The sequence below is a fragment of the Enoplosus armatus genome, chromosome 2, assembly GCF_043641665.1.
Source record: "Enoplosus armatus isolate fEnoArm2 chromosome 2, fEnoArm2.hap1, whole genome shotgun sequence".
Lineage (NCBI taxonomy): Eukaryota > Metazoa > Chordata > Actinopteri > Centrarchiformes > Enoplosidae > Enoplosus > Enoplosus armatus.
In genome coordinates this window covers 25,895,837-25,913,775 of record NC_092181.1, presented here as the reverse complement: position 1 = coordinate 25,913,775, position 17,939 = coordinate 25,895,837, and the positions used below count along the sequence as shown (strand labels likewise).

The following is a 17,939-nucleotide window of genomic DNA, read 5'->3' as shown; positions in this document are numbered from 1 at the left end:
CACAGGTTTCCAAACCCTAACCCTAGGGGCATCTTTAACGTCACCTCAGAGGAAACGGTCTATGACTATGTTGAAATTATGAGAACTTAGATAGTGAAAGCTAATTGAACGCCGCAGCATCAGTCTGGTGGACTGGATTGTCTCAGCCGTGTCTGCGCGCAGACTCTCTTATCTCAGTCTATCAGCAGGCCTGCTACATTAACCGGGGTCGCCATGTCAATACAGCCTCAGATCCCAGGGTCAAAGGTCATCTGTTTGAACCAGAGAGGACTAGACGTCGATGTCATTAAGTCTCCTCGGGGCTCCTCCAATCACAGAGCTGCTGTGCGCTCGGGGGGGCACAGCAGAGACTGATATGACCACGAAGGGGAGAAAAACAGACGAGAAATATTCTGCTATATTTTCATACACTGTATATGCCTGCTTTCTATCTAAATCCTAATGTTAGTGTTGTATCCAATAACTTAACAATAGTATGGCAGTTATTTTTGATTCAACACCTTTTATTTTTCGCATTGTGACGATATCAAGGCTGTGAGCATGGGCACTCAACAATACTGAAGCTAAACTCAGGGTGGGTGTGAGAACAAAAAAAGCCTCTGACTGTCCATTTCACTCAGGCGGAACAGTTAAATATATTCCTGAAACTAATGCAGCCTTTGTAAAAAGCAGCCTTAATATCTCCCCAGAGGAGGAATAAGCTGGAAAAATACGTTTAAGATCATTTTTTTGAGGCTCTGAGAATTTCCTTAAAGTCTATTTTCAGTTGAATTAATGAAAAAACAGTGTGGATACTTTACTTTGTTGTCCTGTAAATAATATTCTTGGCACATTTGATGCTTCAGACTGTATTTACTTTATCAGTGTCCCCCAACAATAACAGCTTGGATTGCAATCAAGATTTGATCAACCGGACCAAGAATCTCTGTTACCATGGCAACTTTGCCATATTCCTACTGGACCGTACCTTTTATAGGAAGCTATTTTAGATCTTCCTTGCAACACATTTACAAACCAATGTGATGCTTTTGTAAAGAAAATAATATCTCAACAGAAATCTCGAGGAGACGAAGTCTCGTACAACTTAAAAAAAAAAAGTCAACATTTGAGCGATTTCAAGAAGAAGCGTATAAATAAATACGATCGAGATAGTCGACTCAGAACACGGGCAGACTTGACTCCTCGCAGTGACGGGGAGGCCTCGCCTCCTGTTAATGTGACTGTTTAGAAACTGGCGTGAAGAATTGGTAGAAAACCACTGCTGATTTCGGCCGTGGTGTGTGTGTGTGTGTGTGTGTGTGTGTGTGTGTGTGTGTGTGTGTGTGTGTGTGTGTGTGTGTGTGTGTGTGTGTGTGTGTGTGTGTGTGTGTGTGTGTGTGTGTGTGTGTGTGTGTGGGGAGAGAAATCTGTGTGTACGTAAAAAATGCCAAGAGAGTATGTGTTGGGAGAAGGTGGAAAGAAAAAAGGAGACGGAGAGGAGAGGACATAATTATAATTACAGTCTTTAATCCTCTGGACACACACACACACGCTCGCATACACACACACACTAGGCGAGCTTTTAATTAACTATTTGGCGACGGGGGATTCTGGTATTGGGCTAATTATTTGAACCGCACATCCCTGCGCTCGTCTCCTCCTCTGAAACGCTTTCAGAGAGGCAGACAGGTATTCCTCACTTTGAGCTCACCTGGTAATTGAAAGGTTTTGCGTGGAGATCAGTTCGCTCCGAAATCCCTTGAAGCTGAAGTCAAAATCATCGGGGACGGCGAGCGAGCGAGCTAACGTTAGGCTTCTTTTCTGCTGCAGACTTATCCACAGAGTAATACGGATTTAGTGTTAAAGGAGGACAAGGAGGCAGAATAACCGGCTGTCGTCTCCTTATTAAAGGTTTTTAAGGCTCCCCGACTTTATCTGCGGGCACAATTCAGCTCGGTTTTAACATGGGCAAATCCTAAGAGGGATTTTGTTTGCAGAAGGAGTTTACAATAGAAATACAATAGAAAAATACAGTAGAACACCCAGTACTACCAGATAACATAAACAGACACCATTACAAGACATGAGCAAATGAGGAATCTTTTAATAGGTTGATATTATAGTGAATACAAAACTGCTGAAGTAGCCACCACCGTAAAGTTAGCAGGTGTGTTTGTAATATAAAAGTTAGGCTGGTATCCGTCTCATAGCGTCATGTTTCCAATATTCCACTAACTTTCTACTAGTTTTAACTGCTTGGTTATGTGTTATTTCAGATTTTCTTCAGTAAAAATGTGACAATTCCAGTTCTATTTTTGAGTTTTACTTTGCGTTTACGCAGATGATCCCAATTTTATAATCAAAACTTGCAGTCTAATCCCCAAATGGCCACTTTTAAGCGTAGATGTTGAATTATTAAAGTTGCATTGCACGATATTTTCTAACTGAGGGAACTCTAAACAAACACACCTGCCTGATATACCCTGCACGTCGGCTCGGCTAACGTGTTTAGAAAACTGACTTCCACCTCCGGCAGACGCAACATGAACGTCAGCTGCTAGATGTTCAACCTCCTCCACCAGCCAGTCAATGACTTATCATAATATTATTATCAGGGCTGATTTATTGCAAATATTCAACTATTTGTTCCTTTTTTTTTCTCCATATAGACCATCAAGCAACGCTTTATAGAACTGCCAGAAACAAGCAATTATTATTATTTGTTTGCTTGATATGACTGCTAATTTGAATGAAAGCTGATTTTCAGCGGGATCGGGACTATACAGGACCTTTTCTCTTTACGGGTAATATGAAAAAATGCTGCTTAATGCAGGTTAATATAGTTTCATGGAGACACTGCACACTAGTTAAAAACATCAATTTTGTATTTTAAAGGAAAGATTGCAGCCCAAGACATCAGTTATAGTATTTGGCTGCACATATTCGGTTACACTTACATAAAGTTTGCTGAGTTTGTATTGAGATTGTATAAACGGACCTACTGTAGAGTTGAAGAGGGTAAATAGTAGTAGTGCTTTTCCTTACTGCCTAAGTGACACCAGCTTGTAAAGCGTACAGTGAAATTTTATTTTACACATTGCATTTTTTGATTTACTCGCTCAATTATATTTCACATAAGTCGACTCTTTAACATAAAGGTCTAATAGGTCCAGTTTGTTCTCCCTTGCCTTTTTAAATGCGTCTTAAAATGAGAGAACATCATTAGGTTTGGTTTCACGAGAGTGCTTTAGTGTCCTGTAACTGCATGTTCACTGTTTAAATGTTTGGAATGAAATACAGCTTCGGTTCTTTTTAAGACGCATAACATTTGTGTGAAGATAATGAATATTAGACGATTTCAGTCCAGTAAACATCAAATATCTGTCTTCATCAGTGTATGGGCTGTTAAGTGTCTGTGGGTGTATTTTTCTTTTTTTTTGTTTTACACGTCTTGATTGTGAGTGTGCATAAATGTGTCTGTGTAGGTGTGTGTGTGTGTGTGTGTGTGTGTGTGTGTGTGTGTGTGTGTGTGTGTGTGTGTGTGTGTGTGTGTGTGTGTGTGTGTGTGTGTGTGTGTGTGTGGTGGAAGCAGCAGTCAGGTGGATGCAGTCTGTTTCTAAATCAGATCTCTATGTGATTCACTGGGTTGATGAGTCACCACAGCAGCATGGGTACAACCAGCCTTGTCTTCTAATACACCCCCCTCACACACACACACACACACACACACACACACACACACACACACACATACACACACATATTTAGTACGCTGTAGCTATGGCTCCCTGTCTTTGTTTCCCACTGTACATGTATGTGTTTTCATATGTACGCTTGCTTGCGTATATCGGGTGTGTGTGTGAGTGTGTGTGTGTGTGTGCAGGTGTGTGAGTGTGTGTTTGTGAGTGCACTAAATAATGGGATAGTGCTCCGTTCTGCAGATGTGATTTGGTGACTAATGTAGAAGCTGCTGATGTCATGTGTTTGCTTCTCCTCGCTGCTGAACTCCTCATTTCCTGGACATTCATCATTTATCAGCCAATAAACACACACACACACACACACACACACAGCTACGCACATGTGTATACTCATTATCTATATACCAGCTCAAAGACGCAGGCCGTACAATGTACAGGATATATACTATTATTGGCATCTAACGACATGTTGCGTTCATGTGAGGAACGAGGACGGGCAGAAATCATGGGAGAGAAGTGTGATTCAACAAAGCTGCATACAAGAAAGTGTATGAGAATGTGTGAAATCAAACTAGCAACAACTGTAGTAGTACTACCAGTAACGTGTGTCCACGTTGTGTAACCTCCGTCTGCCTCAGACAGCTGAGTGTAACCGGATCTTATTGATCGGAGCATCGGACACACATGGATCCTCCAACAAGCGGCCGTTTACATGTGTAGTCGGCTTGAATTTGGATCAAGGCAGGATTGTTCTGGAGAAACGCACTTTATCAGCCAAAGCTGCGGAGCAAAGAGCGTCCCATCCCCACTACTGACTGTGTTTACTTGGACTCCTATAATCCGACTGTTGACCTGATTCTGAAAGAAAACGGCTTACATGGGTTAGTTCCATTCGTATTCTCCACGTGTGCTACAGAGCACAGCCTGATGAATGTCGGAAGGTGACCCTTACACGTTATGTTACAACATCAGCGTCTCAACAAGTTTTAGCCCAAACTTTTAACTCCAAATTATGTTTGCATTATTGCAAACAGGTGTCTAAAGTTTTCATTAGGTTCTACAAAAACATGGCTGCAGCATCTGTCAGATTACATACATTTTAACAACCGACTCAACAAACAGAACCTCGATATTGGACAATTCTGCAAAAGCCTAGATTATAATCAGTAAATATTCATAACTTTCACAGCCAAAAACCGCTGGTTTTATTATTCAAGAAGAAGGTTTGGTTACGTTTTGAGCAACAGAAACCTTTGTTAGGTTAAAAAAAAAAGAACATGTACAGCTGGTGTGAGATGGGACACAAACCCGAGGCATCAAAGGAAAATGTGTCCGTCCACAATCCCGACTTCCACACCCTCACTTTGTGCAAAGTTGGACGGTGGAGAGATGAGATGCCTTTGAGTGTTGGCGTCGGATGCAAGTTGTGGACAGCGTTGCCGTGTCCAATTGGAACATCATTCTGAATAAGACTGAGTTGTTTTGCCATCCTGACACTTTCTTTGGCCAGAAAAGTAAAAACAAATGGGCACAGAGCGGGCCTCGCTGGGCAGGGAGGTGGCAGCATTCAAGGCTGAGAGTGTTTTGGCCAAAAGTCCTGAGAATGAAGCTTCCCTTCATTTAAGGAAAGTTGTATTGCCACTATGACATGTACTGTAGTGTATTACAGGGTGTGAAGTTAGTCCATTTTAAATGGATATCGATACAGCTGATGTTTCTAGTGGCAAACAGTGGTGCTATGGTCACTATGTTGGCTTCAGCTTGTGGTGAAGCTGTTGAAAACTTACAGAGGCTTGCAAGAGCTGGGTACTCCATCACGGTGAACATGCTATTGTGTCTTTTATCCACCTATAATCATCACGCAGCTTAATAGACCGGCTTTTAGCTTAAAATAGAGGAAATGGTCAGCAACATGACACGATTGATATGGCGAGTTTTGCTGAGTAGCATCATAAACATTGATTATTTTCCTGGATAATCAGACTTTTTGAAGCTGATGTTCTTCTGTTCTGTATGATTCAGTGTGCGTCGTCTTCTGCAGAGTTTACGTGTGTGTATACGAGTGTGTACGTGTACGCAGCAAGTGACAGAGGGGGGGGGGGGGGGGGGATGTTCAGAGATTTGTGGCTAAGGTGAACGTTGTGTGTAGGTTTTTGTGTGTGTGTGTGTGTGTGTGTGAGAAGACAGAATACTCGGTCATCAGTTCTCTTGACAGTTTTACGGCTGCTGAGCTAGCAGGACGCTGTGGGATGTTAGTTAGCCCACCTCTTCACACATCAGACCTGTGTGTGTGTGTGTGTGTGTGTGTGTGTGTGTGTGTGTGTGTGTGTGTGTGTGTGTACTCGACTGTGTTGGATGCTGATTCCTCCGACTGCGGCTCCATTGACATTCCATTGGATCTCATTGACTTTAGCTCTGCCCAGTCGACCTGCAGGCCTGAACCATGTACGCGGTGCAGTGTTTGTATATGTGGCCAGGAATTGAGTCATGAAAGGTTTTTTTTTTTTTTTTTTTTTTTAAATCACTCTCAAACATTATTGATAAACCCATTTTTAAAGAAGATGTATCTCAAGAAATCTGCTTATCTGCTTCGATATGATGTCAGGTTTGAAAGGCATTATGGGAAATGTAAAGGTAGATCATATAGAGCATATTGAACATGCAGATTAATGGCAGAGAAGTGCACTTTGCTGCAGGGGTGATTGGAGAAGTTTTTATGATTTTACGATTTGACAGAGAGATTTTCTGTATTCCTTTTACTATAAATGACATAGAACATAGAACCAGTATTCCATATGCAGTCACGTCTAGCCTGGACGTGACGTGTTCGGAAGTCCGGTGTATTCGATCGGTGCATCACCAGGACCCTTTGAGGGCGCAGATGTTGCTGAAACATCCTCCGCTGCCGCTCGGTATTTTCATGTTGGAACCAACTGTTTAGCTGGTGGCTCACTGAGCATGCTCCAGGCTCGCTCTCTCTCTCTCTCTCTCTCACACACACACACACACACACACACACACACACACACACACACACACACACACACACACACACACATACTGCAGCTGCTTTAGCAGAACTAAAATGGAGATTGTGTGTGTGTGTGTCTGAGCCTCTCCTTGTCTGCTGACAGTAACCTACTTTTATGGAGCCCACTCACTCAGAATGATAAAAATACTGCAATTCTCCCTCCTCTTCCTCCTTCTCTCTGTCTATCTTTATTTCCATCTCGTCTTCCACCTGCCTCCGCCTCCCCTTCCCTCCTCTCCTCTACCCACAACTTCCTCTTTCTTCCCCTCTTTACTTCCCTTTCTCCTTACCTATGTATATCCCTCATTACCTTCCATCTCTTCATCCATCATTCCTTCTCTGCTTTCTCATTACCCTTCGTCTTTTTCCATATCCACTTCATGCTCTACCTTTTTATTGCCCTCCTTACTTCACTTTCTGCTCCTCCTCCCTTTCTTCTCTCCCTTCTATTTCCACTCTTTTCTTCCTTCTTGAGCTCCTCTTTTGCTTCGCTTTCCCTCTTTATCCTCCCTCCATCCCTTCTCATTCCCTTCACCCATTTCTTTTTCTTTTATTCTGGTTCCTGCCTCTTCTCATTTCTAACTCTTTTCTCCCTTTTTTTTTCATCTTTTTTTAATCTCTTCACTCTTCCTCTCACTTCTTCCCATCCTGGTGAGGAGAAGCCGATGCCGCAGCCGTCGGCCTGGTTGAGTTAAGATGTATGATGGAGGGAGTGAGAGAGAAAGAAAAGGGAACAAAGGACAGAAAGAAAGGAATTAGCGACGGAAAGGAACAGTAGAAGAGTATCTTCCGGCACAGAAGAAAGAGGAAAGAGAAAGAGGCCTTAACTCAGGATAGCGTGAGAAAGAGAGGGAGGAAAGATTAAGAGAGGAAGATGGTGGAGAGATGTGATGCCTTTGGCTGGATAAGAGAAATAAGGTTAGAAGTGGTATCTGCTGGAGAATTCTTTTTAAATAAAAGATTTAGGATGAAGGACGGATTTGGGGGATATTTGAAATGGAGGGATTTTGTTGGATTCAAGATCTGATCAAAATTTTAAACAAATAAAGCCTAGTTCTTTTAGTGGTTGTTTATGATTATCAGTTTTTCAGCCTCATTTCGGTTGTCTTGTTTATTTGAAATGGAAACGTCAGCGGTGTGTTGTTACAAGGCTGCTGCAACTCTGCAGCTGACGGTAACCAGTGAGTCGTCTTTTTGTTCTTTGCTATTTTATTGCACTTTGTTGGATTGTTAAAGCTGCGTCAGGATTTTAGTGGAAATGCTTAAATGCCCTAAAGCCATTCTTGGGTAGTAGAACAACAAATGCCAAAAAAATATATATATATATGATTCAGGACATTTACAAGATAAATAAAACATAAACAAGTAGACTGAAAAAGTTAAAATAAGAGACCAAACTTTTTGTCCTCTGCAGCCGGTAAATTTACCAGCCATCACATTTAATAATTCAGAAGACGACTAGATTGTTAAAATAGAACAGGACTCCAGATGATGGTTGACCTACAAAAGAAGCTGCTCAAGCAGAGTTACCTGCCAGAGTTAAAATCAGCATAGCAGTGGTGGCTGGAGCTTTTTCATCTTATCACTAACTGCCACTCTTTGTGTTCATCTCAGCCTGTTGTAGATATACGTCACGCCTGCACATTCTTTAATTTTCAGATTTTTCATCCACTTGTCTCCGTATATTCATATTTTACTCATATTTTGAATTGATGTATTTGTTGTCTTATCTGTTTTTGTCGTAACGTTTCTTCGCTGGCCAAATGACCCAATTCCCATGGCGATAATTAAAATCTGATCTAGTCTAATCTAATGTAATATACTGGCCTTGTCTTTGTAGACGGTGAATTAAAGTAAACTTAACAGAGAAAACTGGTCCAAGATGACTTCAGTGTTTTCTGGCATAAAATGAAATTTCAATAAACGCTGTTGTGGCATTTCGTCGTTTTGAAGTGGGCGGTTTTAAACCAGAAGCTCAGCTGAAGCCATGATCTGAGCTGGTTCAGCAGTTGTACAGTGTGCACTATAGTGTGTGTGTGTGTGTGTGTGTGTGTGTGTGTGTGTGTGTGTGTGTGTGTGTGTGTGTGTGTGTGTGTGCACACATCTGTCACACCCTAGAGATGAGACTCTTTCCTTGAGTTGCATCACGGAAGATGCTGCAAGTGTTACTGTGTGTGTGTTTGTACGTGTGTGTGTGTGTGTGTGTGTTCTGTGTGAGTAATTTGGTTGTGTACTTATGCATGCCTGTGTGTGTGTGTGTGTGTGTGTGTGTGTGTGTGTGTATGACTTTTTATTTGTGTGTCAGAAGGCATGTGTTTGTGTATGATTTCCATTCAGTTTGAAAATGGTGGATACAATGGCTCAGTAAGAAAGCAGAGAGTGATGGACAGCTGTGTGTGTGTGTGTGTGTGTGTGTGTGTGTGTCTGTGTGTGTCATTACCAGCCTGCAAAGTGGCACAGCAGATATTTGGCAACCAAAAAAAACAAGCTTCTTCCACAAATCAAAAAGAGCTGGGGTCAGGAGAGAGAGAGAGAGAGAGAGAGAGCGAGAGAGAGACGCACCCTTTTATCTTTCACATGTCTATATATAGCGGCTCATGAAGGAGAAGAGTGGAGCAGGACAGGAGGGAGGAGGGGAAGTGGAGGTAGAGGAGGAGAGGATGGAGAGAAGGCAAGATGGCTGAATAAGAACAGACGAAGAAAGATATTTACAGTGATTTTAGGATCTGAAAGAGAGAGAGAGAAAGAAAGAGGAGCATTCAACCTGCTGAGAAACTGAGGAGGAGGAGGAGGAGGAGGAGGAGGAGGGATGAACAGCAGAGGGAGGTAGAAGGACGGTGAGAGAGGAAGGAGAGGGTGAAACTTGAAGCATGTGGGGGGAAAACTATGTTGTTGCCAGGATCTAAAATCTAAAACTGAGATGAAACCAAACGAAACGAAGTTTTGAAGTTGAAGGCTGGTTGATGACAATCATTGGCTCATTCACAGCTGTGTGGCAATTAACTTACAATCATATTAATGCGGCTGTACAGCGCGGACATTATAACATGACACTTAACCACTGTCACTCCGCTGATTACGCTCATGTAAATGCAGTCTGCTGCCACAGCTCCCTCCTCCTCCTCCTCCTCCTCCTCCTCCTCCTCCTCCTCCTCCTTCTGTGGTATTTCATATTGTTGATTTATGTTGATGTATGTTTATTATGGGGGATTAGCTCTCTCAAACAGCGCGGCCTTTCCACCAAATCTAACTGTAAATGGTCGATTCCTTGATGTCAGTGTCTCTGACTGAAATATAATTACTTTTTGAATTAGGATGATGAATTAATTTATGAGAAGATGAAAAAATATAAAAGAATAAAAGAAAGAAGTCGGGTGTTTTCCCTCTGACTTCAGTACCTTTGTTGTTTTCTTTGAGCCAGCATCTAATAATAGAGGTCTGAGATCCGACTGTAATTAGACCAGAAAATATCATTTGGATCTGGTCTGGCTCAGGTCCAGGGTTGGGTTGCAGATACTTGGAACTGAAAGAACCCCTGAAGACCTCTATTTAGTAGCTTTAGTCTTCTACATTCAGCCACGGTGCTCAAGATGAATGCTGGGTAATGCTACACGTATACTGTAATCTTTAGATATGGACCTCTACGGGTCAGTTGTACCACCCCCACCCCCCCCCCCCCGAATCACAGATGGCTGTGGTCAGGTGTGGTGGTGTTGTACTTGTGACCACACCCAGCTGTGACGTAGCATTGCACTAAAACACAATGTGCAGAGCACTCAGCATCACATAGTCAGACGTGGGTGTAGACACTTGTGAACTCGCACGGCTGCGTCTTTGCCTCGTCTCGCGCTCAATCTGGAGCCGTTTGTGTCTGTTCGCCTATTTACACTGACCTTATATATTTATATTGACCACATCTGTGCCGGCTCTGATGTTCACTTTGCGTTCAGTCTCAACACACTTTAAAAAAAAAACGTGAGTGAAGAAAATGTGAGTGAATGAATCTACAGAATGAATTTAGACTCTTTTAAGCCTTCATTTAAGTTCAAATTTGACTGTATGTACATATATATATATATATATATATATATACCTGCTATTTGGAAACACTGCATGTTTGTGAAGGAGGATGGAGTGAGAGAAGGAGGGAGAGAGAAAGAGCGAGTGCTTGCGTCACTCCCATAAAGGAACTGACTCTTGCTGAGTCGAGTGCTACACAGTTTCATTTATTTGATAAAGCTTCATTTGGTGTGATTTAAAATCTCCCCCTCATCAGGCTCGGCTCCCCTAAAGCACAGCCTCAGCGCCACGCCAAAATGCCTCATCAGCTGAAAACACACACACAAACACACTTGGGTGAGCACACACACACACACACACACACACGCACACAGCCTGCGTATACACACACACACACCGACAAGCAAACTGGTACACAAGGACATTTTTCACAGGATGACTTAGACTGACGCATATTTAAATAGGTGTGGGTAGTTTTGTGGAGGTTTGGGCTTGTAGTGTGTAGACAGAGGAGGAATTTTTAACAGTTTTATTGTCTTCATGGAGGAAATTCTTCACCACATATACAACATTAAGCTGGGAACACTGGGACAAGTAGTCTTGTTTCCAAATTCATATAGGTGTGGTGTGCTGGTATATGTGTGTTGACCCTCCACCCTTCTGTGTTAGTGCAGTCCTGCAACACTGGGAGGGAAATTAATATATATCTGGAAAAGGTAAAGCCATTAGAATAGAATAATAAAATGTGTGATGCTCTGGGCTGGTTAGTGGTCCGCGAACATTAAAACGTATGTGTACCATACCTTATTTAGAGATTGTGGAAGTACAATAAATGAAGCATGAAGGCCTCCAAGATGCTTCGTTCCTGTTTTAAAGCTGGATATCTGTGAGTGATTTAAAGGTTTTTAGCCCCAGCCAATTTTGTAAAAAGTGTAAAATATGTCTTTCAAATCGCTTGTTGTGTCTGACCAACAGCTCAAAACCCAAAGAATTTCAATTTACCATCAAAGGAGACGAAGAAATCCAGCAAATATTCTCTTTTGAGAAGCGGGAACCGCTGAATATTTAGAATATTTGCTTTCAAAAATGAAAAAGTGTGCGCGGGAGTTTGTTGTATTGAAGATGGAAGTAGTCATGAGGTACAGATATTATACACATGGTATATTAGTCCGGCATGAAGGAAACTTGTGACCCGGTCCTGGGGCCAAACTGGACTCCAGGGGACTGATGCAAAGACGTTTCAGTCCTAATCCCAAATCCCCGGGATGTTTCGGTCCTTGTAAAACTAGAACCTCACTTACACAGAGCATTAATGCTTAAAGGGTCAGTTCACCATAATCACAAACCGACTGTATTTGATCACTTGCTCCTCGAGGTGTGCAGCCATTTTGAAATGCTGCCTGAAAAATGGAGCATGTGCATAAACACCAATCATCTCTCTCTCTCTCTCTCTCTCTCTCTCTCTCTCTCTCTCTCTCTCTCTCTCTCTCTCTCTCTCTCTCTCTCTCTCTCTCTCTCTCTCTCTCTCTCTCTCTCTCTCTCTCTCTCTCTCTCTCTCTCTCTCTCTCTCTCTCTCTCTCTCTGTAATAAGTTAATACACTTGCTGGCAGAATCATAGTGTGTGTGTGTGTGTGTGTGTGTGTGTGTGCATATACACAATAATAGGCAATGGAGCAACAAAATATTGCTGATGTGGGTATTTCTTTCCCTTTTCTCCCTGCGTATGTATTTGTGTACCAAAGCATTACCTGTGCATATCAACGTATGCTTGCATGTGCGTGTGTGTGTGTGTGTGTGTGTGTGTGTGCGCGTGTGTGTGTGTGTGTGTGTGTGTATTTTCATGTGTTCATTCTGTTTGCATACATGCTTTTGTGTGTGTGTGTTTGTTTGCTTTGAATAACCGCCTGCAGTGGAAAGAAGAGATAAAGAGTGAAAGGAGGAGGAGAGACAGTGAGTGAGTGTGTGTGAGTGTGTGTGTGTGTGTGTGTGTGTGTGTGTGTGTGTGTGAGGTCAGTGTATTTGGCAGGGTAGAGCTCGTTTGTGGCCATCAGAAAGCCATTTTAATTAACGAGAGAGGAACACACACATTTTTGCAGTGCTCACCAATAATACTGTTGGCAAAAATGTCTGCTCTCTAATTGCTTCTGATTCAACTAATCTTTCTTAGGAAGGAAGGAGGTGAAGAAGTACAGGAAGAAGGAAGGGCTGGTTTACGTTTTACAGTCAGCTGGAGGAAGAAAGGGATAAGGCGAGGAGTAAGAGGAAGAGCAGGGAGGTGAAGAAATGGGAGGAAACAAGCTCACACACACACACACACACACAGTGTTACCTCCTGCTTTCAGCAGGTTGTTAGGCCAGCAGAGTGTGTGTCTGCTGAATAATAGATGGTGTAGCATGTAGTCTGAAGACACACACACACACACACGGTTCCTCATAGTGAGAATGCTTGTGGCCGCATGTTAGCGATGTGCTAGCTCTGCATCGTCTGCCAGATATTACAATTAAGAAGAAGCTCAAAATGTTTTAGTTATAGTAAAGCCTGTAACTTTGTGTCGGCTTTCCTTAACTTTCAGTTTTATGGGTCTCAAAGCTTTTTACAATTTAGAGCGACTAAAAAAGAAGAAATACTGGTGAGACTTGAAATACGATGTAGGGAGTCCAGTTTGAGCACAGATTAATGCATTTAAAGCTTCATCACGTTGCAACAAACGTGAGGTAAACAGTAGAAGTAATCTACCAGGAATGTGTGTTGCGTACATGTGATTGGCCAGTGCAGCAGCTTGCCAGATGACATTGCGTTGCAGCCAAAGGTGAACCTGGTTCAGCTTTTTTGCCGGACGACCCTGCTGCACCAACGGACCGGCTCCATTCAAACCAAAGAGTTTCACACAGGGCTGCTGTCGGTCTGAACGTGTCGAGATACAATCTTCATGAGCAAAATATATATATATATATATATATATATATGTGCAGTGGCATGTCAGAAATCCTGAAGCCAGGTTGGTTTAACTGTATGGAATCCTTCAGTGTGAGTACACCTCTCCTCCCCGTCTGTGACAGAGTGAATGGAGAAAACCAACATTCACATTAATGCTGCATATATTATATTATCGCTTGAGGTTTTTGAGAGATTTCCACCTACATGACTCTGACAAACAGCACAAACATACTGACAGATTGCTCTTTTGTGAACTGAATTCAACACAAGACATTATACGTAACTTTAAGAACACACTTCCAAACTGTGCAAAATAGCGGCATAACAGTTTTTACCAATAATATTAGGAAACTAAAAATCCCAAGACTTTCTAAATCTAAGCCAGAATGCCTTTTTGTCCCAAGTTTTCCACCATCTTCCACGAGTGTGTGTGTGTGTGTGTTGTGTCTGCCAGCCAGCGTGTGCAGTGTAGTTCAGCATCGTCTTGTTAGTGTGTACTACTCAGACGGACCTGTCTGATCCTCTCACATCAACCAGCAGCCTCTTATCCCTCACACACACACACACACACACACACACACACACACACACACACAGAGGCCGTCCTCCGGCCATAGTGTCAATGTCAACGTTGCATCTGGTAAACACGACAATAGACACGTACTCCCACCACACACAGACACACACACACACACACACACACACACACACACAGACGGACACACACATACAGGCTAACAGGATAATGACTGGCCAATTAGGCACAGGCTTGATCTGTCTGGATGTATCCAGTCATCTTAGCCCCTCCAGCGGCCATTACTCAGGCATGGACACACACACACACACACACACACACACACACCACAACACATATAAATACACTCGACTGGATGGAGCGCTGTGAAAAGCTGGCTGCTCCACCAGGCGACCTCTCTGAGTCAGCCTGTGTGTGTGTAGAGGGATTTTTTTCTCGCATACAGCTTTGATAAACTGACCGTCTTCAGTTTAAACTTAATAATGTCATTGCTGCTCTTCTGTTGCGTCTGATTTTCAGGCTGCAGGAGTGCAGAGGCAGAAGTATGTAATGTAATGTGATTCCCTCGTGCTATTTTGGTTGTCGGAGTTTTCGGAAACTGACGTCGGAAAGTCTGAAAAACTGAACTTCCAGTGAATCGATAGCCGCACGCAGCAGCGGCGGCATGCACATAAAATGACAACAAAGGTTTTCATACAGTGTAAAATCAAAGTCAACTTCTGTAAAGTTCAAGTGGAGTTAAGTGTGTTTACAAAGACCTTAAAACAAACAGATGAGTCATAATGTTCCGCCAGAGAGAAAAACACAAAACAAAAAGGACAAGACCAACAAAATAGCCTTATTTTCTATTTTTCTAAGAGAATGCCGGACAAATTATTTAATGCAATTTTGAAAATGTCATAACTCTTGGATCAAGAAGCAGTCATTTTTTGAATGCAGTTTCACCTTTATAGGACAGTCTATTGACATTAGAGAGCATTAGAAATATACGGAGAGAGAGCAAGAGAGAGGAAAATGTCGCGAAGGTCCCCGACCAGTCGTCCTAATTCAGGGACATTTTAAAATACATGGTGAAATCTTGATCAGCAGTGACTTGATCTCTCCACAGTGACTGATTACAATGTGCATGTACTGTACGTGACGTGTGTGCACACGCTACTTGTTGGTGACGTTGGCCTTAACTCCAGCTGCACTCCGTTTGAATGGATGATCCTCACCACCATCATTGCAAACTGCATCGTCTTGGCTCTGGAACAGCATCTTCCTGATGGAGACAAGACACCTCTGTCTGAACGACTGGTAACACACACACACACACACACACACACACAAATCAGTACATACAAACGTGTACACAGGCAGTATGTGTATGGATAGAAATATACACAAAGAGACAAATGACTTCTAGTAGATACACAGATGAATACATAGACACACATACGCAGAGCACACACAGGCACAAATAAACACACTGTCATACAGTCGTTCCTTCAGGCACATATAAGTACAAATGTTCCAATAAAAAAATGACCCACAATCTTCCTCCCTCCTCTCCCCTCTCTCCCCTGCCTCCTTCCCTCCCCCTGCAGGAGGAGACGGAGCCCTACTTCATAGCCATCTTCTGTTTTGAGTCCGGGATAAAGATCCTGGCTCTGGGTTTTGCGTTACATAAGGGCTCCTACTTGAGGAACGGCTGGAACGTCATGGACTTCGTGGTCGTGCTCACCGGGTGAGTTCACAGTAATAACACTTAATAACAACCTTAAAACTCATTTTAGTTTTATTTCGACTTTCGTTTCGTTTTTTACTTTTTGTAGTTCTTTTCTTTATTTCTTCTGTTTTTTTCCCCCTGTAGGAAATGTACTATTTTTCTGTTACTCTTTTATTTGTACATATTATTTATGTTATTCATATTAGTTTTAGGCTTCATGCTTTTCCTTGCTGTTGTCCACATGGTGCCTAACGTGTACCTCTGGATACTGAAATGTGTAGGATGTGTTTCCATGGCTACCTGCTCCACTCCAGCGCTGGGTTAGTTGGGGCGATCAGGTCGAGGCTTTTTAAAGATACATCATCACACAGCTATATAACCAGAAGTGAACTTCTCTTCTGCTACGGTGTTACTTTCCATGACACAGCAAAGGGTTCAAACATTTTTCTCTCCGTCGTTCAATCTGATGGAGGAACATTTCCAGTTTGTACAGACATTTCTGAATTCAGGTTTCTGACTGTGGTCAGATAGTTTAAGTGCATTTAAGCCCACTGAGTAAAAGGATCACTCCAGTGCCAATGGCCTCCTGGTCACTCTACTTAAAACAATATAGTATGTGTGTATAAGTGTGTGTATTTTCAAGTTTAAAGTGGCCGACTGATATATTCCTTATGACCTTGAAAACATTAAATATTTCCTTTTATTTTCTGTTTTTATTTGTCAAAGGATATTTATAGTAAAAGCATATTCTGCTTTTACTATATGAGTGACAATGAGATGAAAACAAAAAACAATAATGCAGAATAATTCAATTAGTGTCTGTTATTTTTTTAAGTGTTGATATGATATGAGTTGTCCTCACCACAGAGGACTCTGTCTACTGTGATCAGTGCTGCACAGGGACGAAATGTAACGCATGGGGACAGAAAATTTGGGTGAAACAGATCCTTTTATGAAAATCTGCACATATTACAAATGTGTATTACCTACTCACTAACTTAATTTTGAGTGATCTAAATATGGCTGCCTGAGAGAGGGGGGGGGGGGTGGAGATGGTAACAAGATATAGTGTTTGTGAAGGGAGACAGACACACACACACACACACACACACACACGCACACACACAGTCATTTCAGTCAATTCAAAGTTCAATTCAAAAAGTGTGTTTTATAAATGTTGATGCTGATAACAATATTAAAAAGCGTAAAAATAATGGATCTACGTTTTTACACTTAATCCTTACTCTGAACCTGTGTGTGCGTGTGCGTGTGTGTGCGTGTGTGTGTGTGTGTGTGTGTGTGTGTGTGTGTGTGTGTGTGTGTGTGTGTGTGCGTGTGCCTGTGCCTGTGTGTGCATCTTATAGTAGCATGAATTTTCTCTCTTTTCTGATCTCAGACACACTCACACAGACACGGCAGAGGTCTGGTTTGACAAGGTGTGAGTGTGTGATCAGGGCCACTCCCCCCTCCGTCGCAGGCCGTCTTTAATGAGGACAAACACACACACACACACACACACACACACACACACAGGCTGGATCAGAGCAGCACTGCAGGGAGCAGCAACCAGGGCAAAGTGAAATGTCACTTCTCTGAGAGATGGGGGAGCGGGTTTGTTGTTATGGCAATAGCTCCCTCTCTCTCTCTCTCTCTCTCTCTCTCTCTCTCTGTTCAATTAAATGTACATTATTAGAATGAAATTCAAAAAACAATAATGACTATCTGTCAAAGCTAAAACAAGATTACAACAGCGGCTGTGACACAAACGATACGTACCCATCAAAGCTTCACATTTCTTGGGGCGTGAAATGTGTGAAATGTGTTGTTCGTCTCGTCACTCAACGTGTTAACTGTAGCCAGTTAAAGGTAAAGGTGTGTTCACGTGTTTTCACCGCCTTTGCTCTCCCACAGTTTCTCACGAGATAAGCTGTAGTTCTGACAACATCGTAGGTTCGGTATGTTTAAAGGGAAATTAAGGTAAAGAGAATCATCTGCTATAGATAGATAGATGTGGCATGGATATA

General features: G+C 42.4%; 1 protein-coding gene across 1 annotated transcript in view; it reads left to right on the top strand.

The window, feature by feature from the left end:
- cacna1ab (calcium channel, voltage-dependent, P/Q type, alpha 1A subunit, b) overlaps nt 1-17,939 on the top strand; it is a 134,088-nt gene that overhangs the window by 37,535 nt on the left and 78,614 nt on the right. Inside the window, exons 3-4 of the mRNA XM_070919141.1 lie at nt 15,398-15,503; nt 15,794-15,933. Coding sequence (XP_070775242.1) covers nt 15,398-15,503; nt 15,794-15,933 — 246 coding nt within the window. The remainder of the gene's footprint in view (nt 1-15,397; nt 15,504-15,793; nt 15,934-17,939) is intronic.